Here is an 11,436-nt window from a genome sequence, read left to right as displayed (position 1 = left end):
TCTCACAGAGGAAAGATGGACAGAGACAATGGGGAATTTTTTTCTATTCTGAAGCTACAGTGCAATGTGAGATGAAATGTTAACGAATTATTTATTGGATGGTGACTATTGGTTTGGCATATTTGAGGTCTACCAGTGCCAATTTCTCTGTATCTTTACTCTGTAACACTGTATTTCTGAAACCTTTGAAAACATTGGATATATGAGATGGTTTACCCAACATTTGGATGACACCTCTGAATTCCTTTGCCTTTGAAGTATGACTGTGGCACTGCCAGTGAACTCAACAATGACAATTCTGACAAGCAATGGGGAATTTATTTTAAAAGCTTTGTTTGTTCAAACCAACTCCTCTTCCTTGTTTATTTGCTGACTCACTGGAACAGTGTTCTAAGCCCCAGAGTATGAGTAAAACCAAATATGCTTAAAATACTCATTTCAGCCAGATTCTAATTTTTATTGTGTTTTGAGTTTTCCAAGCTTCTCTGAGTTTATAAGTTTACGCCCCTTCTCATGAAAAGTTTTGTAGTTATACAAAAGTAAATATATAGTCAAATGTTACCCAGTTTATGCTATTTATCATAAAACCACATTAATATGTATGAAGTGAATAAAGGATTGCAAACTATTGGATGTAAGTGCACATTGGCACTGCAGCTTCAGTCTAAAACTACAGAAAAGTACCTTGGCCGATCAGTGAAGGAACAAATTCACTGTGGTCACATCTGGTGGTTTCTGAGGTAGGTCCCTAATGTTCCAGAGAATGCACTTTGAGTGAACAAAAATCTTTCCTATCATCATCAAATAGGTTTCTTATTTTGTTTTTTTTCCAGAAGCCAAACTCATTGGATACTTTTAAATTGATTTGCTGATGAAATGGTTTGACTAGTTTCAAACCTGTGGGAGAGCCCTAAAGCAGTGTCAGAGCAAGTTACAGACACACCTTTGGTAAAGGTAATGTAATACAGTAAGTGCTACGACTTAACAGAATAAACAATACAATAATCTCATTATTAAGAATTCCAATGTAAATTTGCAAAGACTGTAAACCTTTTGCCATCAACTGTACACAACATTGTGGAAGGTTTCAAGGAAATCTAAATTCATGAGCTGGATCAGGAATATTTGAGACAAATTATGAATAAATTGTGCAGGACAATGACTCTGAGTGCTGGGGTTAAACTCTAGAAAGTCTCAATCAATATGGAGTTAATAATGCACTTATTAGTCTGATAACTGCTCAAAATATGATTGGGTGTGAAATCCAATCAAAGCGTTTACATGCACTTGGGAAATCAGATAATAGGAAAACTCCAGAAATAATCTTATTTCTGCTTTACAGCAGCCAATGATATCACGGAAAGACAAGACAAACTTCCTACTGCAGCATGTGCCCCAGCATATGAGTGAGTGTGTTACAAGGCATTTTCAAGCATGTAAAAATCTGAAAATATTTTAGACATATTAAACCATTTATAACAAGAAATTTGTATTTTGAGTTACACAAATGATGGTTTATTAGACCAGGCACAATTACTAACCAGATATTAAAGGTCAGTTTTGAATTTGGTTTTATCATTTGACAACAATTACATGGAATTCAGAAAAGTATAACATAGCTGTGAGTTTGAATATGCATCACATACATTGTTTTTCTCTATGGGATAGTAACAGAAGGATTATTCCAAATCTAATTAATAAAAAAATTAAACTAAACACCAGTTTTAATACCAATAACATAACACCCAGCAGTTGTCTAGTCTAAATCACACAGTTGGATTTGTGAACCTGCCCCTGATAGGCCAAATCCAGGGTAAACAGGCTCAGTAAATTTGGTCTGGACCTTGTGGATAAGACTTGTATTTTCTGAGACATTGTAGAAGGCCAAAACGCCAGCACCATGATCCAAATACACTCCTATAATGGAGCACTTGGACGAATTGTTCCAAATGGTTATATCCTTGTTATCATGCCAGAATTGATAGTAGGAAAAATATTTTCGCAAAGCCCATGATTTTTCACATCTTCCAAAGAGAGGAGCCTTCCTTCCGGTCCTGCGTATGCTTTTGTAGGAAACAGCAATGGACACCCACGTTCCTCTGGTACCACATTTGACCTCCCAGTATCGAGGGGACCCCCTCAGACCCTCTTTGCATAATGCCTGTAGCCTCCTTTCAAACCTGTCACGGTGGTCAATGTAGTATTCTGACTCTCGAACAGCTGTTAGTAGTCTGTCGTCCACACTCAGACAGATGTTGTCATGAACTGTGTTTGAATCCAGAGTAATTTTGGTTGCATCTGTGGTGAAGAATTGAAAATAAGTGAAAGATTTGCAAGTAGTCCACTCTTCTATAGACATGAGCATAGCTTATCTTGTTGCAATGTATTCATTGCTAGTTTGCTAGTTTATGGACACATTGATGAGGAAAGAAGACACAACCTTCCCACACCCAGAACGGAAGGCTTTGTTCTGTTCATATTTCAGCTTTTTTGTTTTATTTTATTTAGACAGATTCTCAAAAACTGGCTATGGGTGCTACAAAGTTTCAATACCTCTGCTCTAGACTCTAGAGTACAGGAAACAGTACATCCCTGCATGCCCCCATTAAAAAAAAATCACCAAATGTCACTCAAAGCTGGAGTTGAGGAAAACATAAATAGCAACTCACATTTTAAGAGCTCCTGGCGTGTTCTCGGAAGCGGTGAAGATACAATGCCAGTGCTTTTTACTTTGAAAACAAACGTTTTTGTTAAAAGATAAATAGAGGATACAGTGTGACAGTTTTAGATATATTTCAGCCCTGCAGCTGGCTTACCTCTTTCAGAGATTGTAATGAAGTGCCACTGACAGATTAGGTTCAGTTTCCTCATGAGTTCTGAGACTGCTTCAGTAGCAGGCTCAAATGAACTATAGGGATGGTTTAACAGAAGTGGGATACAGATGACCTTTGAAAGGGGGGAGATGGAACAGGCACTCTGCAGAAATACAAAAACAATACCACTGAGGTATGAGAATGTAATTTGTTCATTTACTACAGAATTTATTCAATGCAGAAATGTATAAAGCAGAAAAAAATTACACACACACACACACACACACACACACACACACACACACACACACATATATATATATGTGTGTAACATGCTCAAAGCTGGGATATGATTACCACTGGGTCACATCACCTTTCATTTTGATTGTACAGTTTTGGACCATTCTTGGTGTTTACAAGACTACTAATCGATCTATGGTGGCTATTGTGCAATTCTCCTCTTCATGATGCTCCATATATTTTCAATAGAGACAGACCTGGACGCAGACTGGTCAGTCAAGGCCACACACTCCATGTATACAAAGCCATGCTGTTTTAACTTGTGTAGAATCTGAGTTCCTGGGAAGAGACATCATAGATGGAAGCATATGTCTCTCCAAAATACGAATATAAGCCTCCATGTAAGCCTCCATATAAGTTTCCAAGAAAACGTATCTCTGCGGTTTGCAAGTTCCTCTTTCATGGTATATCTGGAAAGAACCTGTGTGACACACTGTCATGCCCTGCTGTGACCTTATACGTGCACACAAACACACAGACCCACACACACATACTGACTAAAGAATGCTTGAGTTTGTAAGTTTTGAATGTTTTACAAATCAGAAATGTAATCTACATGGTAACTATGTGTGAACATTTGAAAATTATTTGCATGAACACAAATGCTTATGTAAGATTATTGTATTTTCACTGTCCAAAGAAATGTAAGTATCTCCTGACTTTCCATGGAAGTAAATGAAAAGAAGATTTTATTCCAGGTAATTTTGGAGCATTTCTATTGGTTCATTCATCTTGAGATTTCCACACAATGTGAAGCACTGTGTCTGTGTTCACACAGAGATGGACGTTTTTCTATGGAGAGCAATGATATAAACTTGGACAATAAGAAATAAATGAAAATGTATATGCAGAGAATCTGTGTCTGAGTGGCCCTCTCTCTAATTTTCCTTAAACAGATCTTTTTTCCATAGATAAGACAACTTGCCTGCACATATTTCTCAAACAAAACCTCAGACCTATAAGCACTGAGATTTCCCTAGACTCCCTGAACCTTTCCATAACATTAAGAACTGTAGATGGTAAATGACCTAAATTCCTGGCAATGTTGTGCTGGGAGACACTCTCTTTGAACTGAATGACAAGTGGTCAACCACAACCCATCCTTGTTTGCAAAGATTAAGGCTTTGGTGGATGCTTCTTTTATACCCAGTCTCAATGACATCTCCTATTACCAATTAAACTGCTAATTTTGGAAACTTTCATAAGGTACTTGTATAATCTTTTTTATTTTTCTCATTTTGCCTCTGTCCCAATTTTTTGAGTGTTGTTGCAGACTTCACACTCTTTGGCTTTGTTCTATAGGAAAAGCCTGAAAATGTAGCCTTTGTACTTGTCTGTAAATAAACGTTCAAGTGACTTAACATTACAATTTTTAGTTTTTGTAACATTTTTAGAAAGTATCCCATCATTTCTTAATATGGGGTTTGTAGTTTGATTGGTTGATGGCATGGTCTTTCTCACTGTTTCCTTGTTGTTTACTGCACACTAATAGTCAGTATGTACTATGTAAATCCTTAAAGTTAGGAGTCCAGCAGGCTAGCACACAGAATATTAAACAACCTAATAGTTTAGGGCCAGTCCCAATCCAGCAATACGTAGCAGCACCACCAAGGCTAGTCGTGTCACTGCTGTGCTGAACCACAATCCAAATACTGCGCCCTCCATAAATATTGGCACCCCTAGTTAAAATGTTTTAAATGCCTTCAAATAAATTAATTTTTTATTGCAGAAGCATAATCTCACTCTGAAAAAAATGTAGAAAAAAGCAACATTCAACTCAAGTGAAAAAAATAAAGAAAAATCCTGATTAAGAAATAATTATTTCCCATAAAATGACCTTTTCCACAAATACTGGCACCCTTAAAAATTTCTTGGAAGTAAATGTATTTGAACCATTTATGTAATTTCTACTGTAGTGTATAAAGTGGCTCAAAGCATCTAGGAACCTTTAATTAGTAATTCATCACTTCCTGTTTCCCTGGGGTATAAATATGGCGTTACACAGAGGCCTATTTCTCTTACTCACTCTTAAACATGGGAAAGACAAGAGAACACACTATTCGAGTAAGGCAGATGTGTGTCGACATTCATAAATTAGGCAATGGCTACAAGAACCTAGCCACTCACCTTCAGAAGCCCTTATCTACAGTCAGAGCAATCATCAAAAAGTTCAAAACATCTGGAACTGTGACAAAGCCTGGAAGAGGATGCAAGTGTATCCTGCCACCACACACAGTGAGAAGGATGGTAAAAGAAGTAAAAAGTTCTCCAAAGAATTGAATCAAATAGTAGCATCTTGGGGTTACGAGGTCACCCAAACAACCATCAGGTGCTATCTACATGCCAACAAGCTGTTTGGGGGCATGCACGGAGAAAGCCTTTTCTGAGTTATAAGTGTAAATGGGTGGAGTTTGCCAGCGGTACTGGGATTTTAACTAGGACCGTGTGCTTTGGTCAGATGACACCAAGATAGAGCTTTTTGGCAACAAACTCTAAGTGGGTCTGGCGTAACACCAAGCATGAGTAGCTGAAAAACACCTCATGCCCACTGTTAGGTTTGGGGGAGAATCGGTGATGCTGTGGGCCTGTTTCTCCTCCAAAGGACCTGGGAACCTTGTAAGGACACATAGGATCATGAACTCTTTGAAATATCAGTCAATCAATATTGAAAAATTTTGAATCAGAATCTGGTGGCCTCTGCCTGAAAGCTGAAGATGGGTCATCACTGGGTCTTTCAGCAAGATAATGACCCTAAATATGTGGCCAAATCTACTCAAAAATGGTTCACAAAATCAATCTTCTCTCATGGCCATCTCAGTCCCCAGACCTCAACCTGTGGGGTGAGCTGAAGAGGAGAGTGCATAGGATTATATATATATATATATATATTGGTTTGTTTCTTAATGTGTGATTTTTTTCCCCCACCAAATAAAGGCACTTGAATTAAAGCTTAGATTTTTCTCTCTTTTTTTTTGCATTGTTGTCCTATTTTATTAAAAAAAAAAAAAGAATTTATTAGAAGAACACTTCTTAACCAGGGGTGCCAATAATTATGGAGGGCATTGTAACATTTGACCAATAGGTGCCTAGTGGTCAAAAACAGACCAGTGATGAAGAGAGAAGATGATGAATGCATGACAACAGATGCATTACGGTCTAACAAACATGCTGTGTGCACCTGTGTGGTAGAATTTCAGTCTACAATATCTTACTTGTAGAAAGCAGACATTGCTCTCTTGAGAAAGCTGCTCCAGCTGCTCCAGTTCAGCATCTCTCTTCTTTAGCTCAGTGATCTGCTGCTGTATTTTGTCTATAAGATCTTCAACCTCCTTAATTACAGCCTCCTTCTGAGCCAATATCAGAAGCTTCATTTTTTTCTGTCTCTCTTCCATGGAGTGGATCAGTTCAGTAAAGAGTTCCTCATTCTTCACCACTGCCTCATCTGCTGATATCTGTACTCACATGATACAAGAGTAAAGATCAAAAATCTTTTAGACTCTTATCAGCACTACTAGAGCTGGATAAATTTTAACTAGAAGAGGTTGAGTAATATCAGTAGACTATAACAACTATGTGAAGACTGCAAATTCATTAGATTAGAATCACTTTACTCTTATATTTGTTGGAACATAAATATAACTGTAAATACAGCATATGGTAAATGTATATATTTTATTACTGTAGTATTTTAAAAAAAACACTCCACAATTATTTTCATAATAAACAAAATAATGTTTTTTTTTTTTATTTTGCTAAATTATCTATTGACAAAAGTGTTAGTACAATATATCAGGGGGATGAGGGCAAGGCAAATTAATAAGATACATAATGCATTTAACATGTAATAATTCCTCTGTAAATGTGATTTGTGACTTTATTTGATTTTGTTTATTAAGAATTTTCATAAGAATTTCAAGTATGAATTTCAATGTTTTAAATAAATTACATTGGCGTCTGGAAGCAAATTAAGTGAATGTGTTTATTTTTTCTTTTTATTTGTTGCATGCACTGGCATATATTTAAATATTATATTCATATATTTTATTCAAATTATACAACAAGGCCCTAATATATCAGTGACCATAAAGTCATAGTGTTTTGTTGTGGACCAATGTCAGCTGAAATCCTTCAGTAAAAGGCATTTAACCCAAGTGTTACAACATAAAACTGTGGCAGCATAATATTCATTCATTCATTCATTCATTCATTCATTATCTGTAACCGCTTATCCAATTCAGGGTCGCGGTGGGTCCAGAGCCCACCTGGAATCATTGGGCGCAAGGCAGGAACACACCCTGGAGGGGGCACCAGTCCTTCACAGGGCAACACAGACACACACGTTCACTCACACACTCACACCTATGGACACTTTCTGAGTCACCAATCCACCTACCAACGTGTGATTTTGGACTGTGGGACAAAACCGCAGCACCCGGAGGAGGATTAAAATCACTCCCCATTTATCATCAGACATTAAAAGTACAGATGTTACAGATCCATACTGAACTATAATTACACTACATTATTATAACTATTATTGGCACACAGAATATTAATGCATATATCCACCACAGAGCAGATATGATTCTTAGTGCTGCAGTGACAGTGATGTGGTGGTGTGTTAATGTGTGTTGTGCTGCTATGAGTGGTTCAGACACAGCCGTGCTGCTGGAGTTTTTAAACCTCACAGTGTCACTGCTAGACTGAGAATAGTGCTCCAACCAAACATATCCAGAAAACAGTGTCCTGTGTCCACCGACAAAGGACTAGAGGACATCCAACGCTAACTGTGCAGTGACTGATGAGCTACTGTCTCTTACTTTACATCTACAAGGTGAAGCAACGAAGTATGAGTGTCTCACAGAATGGACAGTGAGTGGACATAGTGTTTAAAAACTCCAGCAGCACTCCTGTGTCTGATCCACTTGTACCAGTGCAACTCACACTAACACACCACCACCACATCAGTGTCACTGCACTAATAATCCACCAGCCAATCCATACCTGCTCTGTGAGGGTCCTGTGTGGGTTGTGAATGCATTTATAATACATAAAGTATTTAATAAAATTTATATTTGGGGTAATTAATCTCATGCCACAGAGGCAGCAGACAGAGCTTAAGTAGATACCTTAAAAGCCTCAACAGCTTTCTTCAGCTCTTGCTCCTCCTTCTCCAAGGTATGAATTCTCTTAGTTGTGTCCTTTTGCATATTCTCCAGTTGAATCTGCAAAACAAACAAAATACACAATATTTAGTTAAATTCATCCCAATGAGCTAAAGACCAGCTTGCTTATGGCACTTTTCCACAGCATGGTACCTGCTCTACTCAACTTTACTTGGTTCTGCTCGCTTGCTCCACCCTTACCCCGAAACGTAGCCAATGATGTCGCAAAACACGTCTCTGAAGGGAAGCATGGGTTTTGAAAACTACACCAACAGTAACATTAAGAATTGATTACTCATTGTTTTTCCATATGTTGTTGTTGTTGTTTGGGACCGAACACAACTCTACAAATCAGTTCAGACAGATCAGTGGTTGCTCCATCTGGCTCTCGCTGGATTCTTTCATCAGCCACTAATCCAAGGAGCTTTTGAACGTCTTCAAAAAAAACCACGCCACACTTTTATGAGGTACTGAAGTCAGACAAAATGTGTCTGTGGCTGAAGCTTGGAGATTTTACAAGTGACTAGTTTGTGGAGGTCTGCATTTTGCTGTGTACACAAATCTGTCTGGCCAGTCAGCACTCTGTAATATTTGCATGTCACATTTAGTCCCTATTTGGCTTACTTGGAACCAGGCACGAAAAGGAACTAAAAATGTACCTGCATTCAGGGACCAGATTTACTTAATGGATAAACAAATGAACAGAGCCAAGCAGAGCTGAGTAGGTACCATGCAGTGAAAAGCGCCATTAGTGTAAAGTAGTTCTAGAGAGGCATAGAATCCCAGTTACAATAGGTGGTTGTGGAAAGATGGAACTGCATTCTGTGGGATGCTTGAGCACCAAACTATACCTTTGAGATCATCCAACATCAGTAACTGCCCACATAAATAGTGAACACATTGTAATCCTACATGTAATGTAACACTATGCTCAACCCAAGAGTAAAAGCATGTGTGCTTTTTTATATAGAGATAGACACAGCACAGTGAACATGAACATGACTGTAGGTCCGGAGATGTAAAGCAAGTAGCAGAAAGCTCCTACTTTCTTCTCCTCCACCTCAAGCTGGATAGAAATGACGTTGTGTGTCCTGTGGGAGTCAGTGATGCACAGGTGGCAGATGCACTGCTGATCCGTACGGCAAAAGACCTCCAAAAGTTTGCCATGATGTGGACATGTTCTCTCTTGCAGGTTCTCCTTTGCCTCCACCAGTCTGTGTCTCTTCACACCATGCAGAGTGTTGTGCAGCTCAACATGAGCCTCACAATATGAAGCCACACACTCCAAACAAGACTGCTCCGCTTTACGCTTCTGTCCAACACACACATCACAGGCAACACTGCTGGGATCTGCCTCTTCTTCCAGTTTACTCCTTTCATCCTGTTTATCCATATTGTCCTGTTGTTCCATGCTGGAAGATTGAGGAATGGCTTGATGCACCAAAGAAAGGAACTGGTTAGTTTTGTTTCTGCAGAAACTTGGTTGTGGTGCTGCCAAAACTGCCTCTGGTGCAGAGGGTGGAGTACAGATTCTGACTCATAGGCTTGTTATTCAGCTAAAACCACAGTAAGAACCACAAGCGTACAACTCATTGTCAAAGAGCATATAAAAATATTTGTATTTTCTTTTCTGTAGGTTTAGCCAGTGGAATTGGTTTCCTTTTTAGAATAATTAGAGTTTACTAGGGCCTGTTGTCATCCTGAAGCTCTATCTTCCTGTTTTCAAAAGAACTTTTAAAGCTGCCATGTAGGAAATAGTAAACTCTAAAATCAATTTAGCATTGCCAATATAGCATTATTTGTGCTTTTGGTGACTTTACTTAATAGTGTCATTTTGGTTTGAGACTGAGTGGGCAGTCTTCTAAACTGTTTAGCATTTTATTTTATGTCCAGTCCCGTAGAGGACATAATAATTTCTTATCTCCATTTCACTCTGCACTTCAAGGGTGGATCATTCTCAGCACTTCAGTGACACTGATGTAGTGGTTTTGTGTTCTGTGGGACGAATGGATTAGACACAGCAGTTCTGCTGTGAACCGAGATGGGGATATTGCTCTATTCCTGCTCCATATATGGATAATACTTATGATTAAGGACTTATTTTTGCTGTAGATGGAAGCAACTCTATGTTTGATAGAGGACTAACTGCATGAAAGTCAACACAGATTTGCTACAAAACTAAACAGCTCAAGTTATAACTGACATTCTGTGGCAATTCAAACACTGAATAAAGTCATACAAACAATTTAAACTTCAGCCATGTACAAACATTAGTCCCACTTTAAAAGGTGCAAAGCTTCTGAATGTAAACAAACCAGAGAACTGTGCTTCCCCAAACTGGAAAAAGAGAATCTGTTATTTAAATGATCGAAGTTGTATTGGTCACCAAGAGAGGGTGGATCCTTTTGTACCTACCAAATTTTCAAGCCTATCGTGTAGTGTCCCTTGATCTGGCAGAACCAGGATAGACATACAGCCCTTATCAAGTGAAAAAAAGCAAGTATTTGATTGCTTTATTTTAAAAATGTTTCATAGCTGTGAATGGATCTAAATCTAGTGTTATTTTGAGGGTGGGTGCACATTTGTCATGGCATTGTCTTTTATAAATTCTTAGTGATTAAAGGGAAATTTGATATTGGCCTATAACTTGAGAGCTCAATGGCATGAAAATTGAGCTTTCTGATGACTTTTTTTAACAAATGCTTACTTCAGAGATATAAGTATGTTCAAGCAATGATCCAGAGACTTGAAGCGATATTAGTTAAAATTATTGTATTGTGATGGGAACAAGTTAAACTAAGCAAGTCAATTTCATTTACTGGGTTAAACTGCTTTCATTGTACCTCAGGTTAGTGGGGCATTCATCTGGTTTGGGAATGGCTTTGAATTTTCACTCTAATATTATATATGTTTTAGCTATAAAAAAATTGTTATAAAATCAGAAGGAACAATGGAGTTGATTTCTTAGTTTGTACTTCTAACAACTCCAAATAAAATATTTGGGACAGTATGGAAAATGGATGAAAAAATGCAGTATATCTTAAATATACACAGTATACAAGTCAACTTAATGTTATTTATTAATATAAATCAATTTCTGCTCAGAACCATTACATACCTGATTAGATGGTGATTAAAGATGGAGTCACATAGTGAGA

General features: G+C 37.9%; 1 protein-coding gene across 1 annotated transcript; it reads right to left on the bottom strand.

Moving 5' to 3' along the window:
- Window positions 1-1,557: 1,557 nt before the first annotated feature.
- On the bottom strand, window positions 1,558-9,689 carry LOC136706644 (tripartite motif-containing protein 16-like). The gene is made up of 6 exons (XM_066680237.1): window positions 9,324-9,689; window positions 8,243-8,338; window positions 6,326-6,565; window positions 2,817-2,976; window positions 2,670-2,729; window positions 1,558-2,298 (listed from the first exon to the last, which is right to left on the bottom strand). Exons 1-6 carry the CDS (start codon window positions 9,687-9,689, stop codon window positions 1,757-1,759), a joined length of 1,464 nt encoding a protein of 487 aa, XP_066536334.1. The 3' UTR covers window positions 1,558-1,756.
- Window positions 9,690-11,436: the final 1,747 nt, after the last annotated feature.

The sequence above is a fragment of the Hoplias malabaricus genome, chromosome 9 (assembly GCF_029633855.1).
Source record: "Hoplias malabaricus isolate fHopMal1 chromosome 9, fHopMal1.hap1, whole genome shotgun sequence".
Taxonomy (NCBI): domain Eukaryota; kingdom Metazoa; phylum Chordata; class Actinopteri; order Characiformes; family Erythrinidae; genus Hoplias; species Hoplias malabaricus.
Note: the sequence above shows the minus strand (reverse complement) of the source record. Positions and strands in the feature narration are given on the sequence as shown.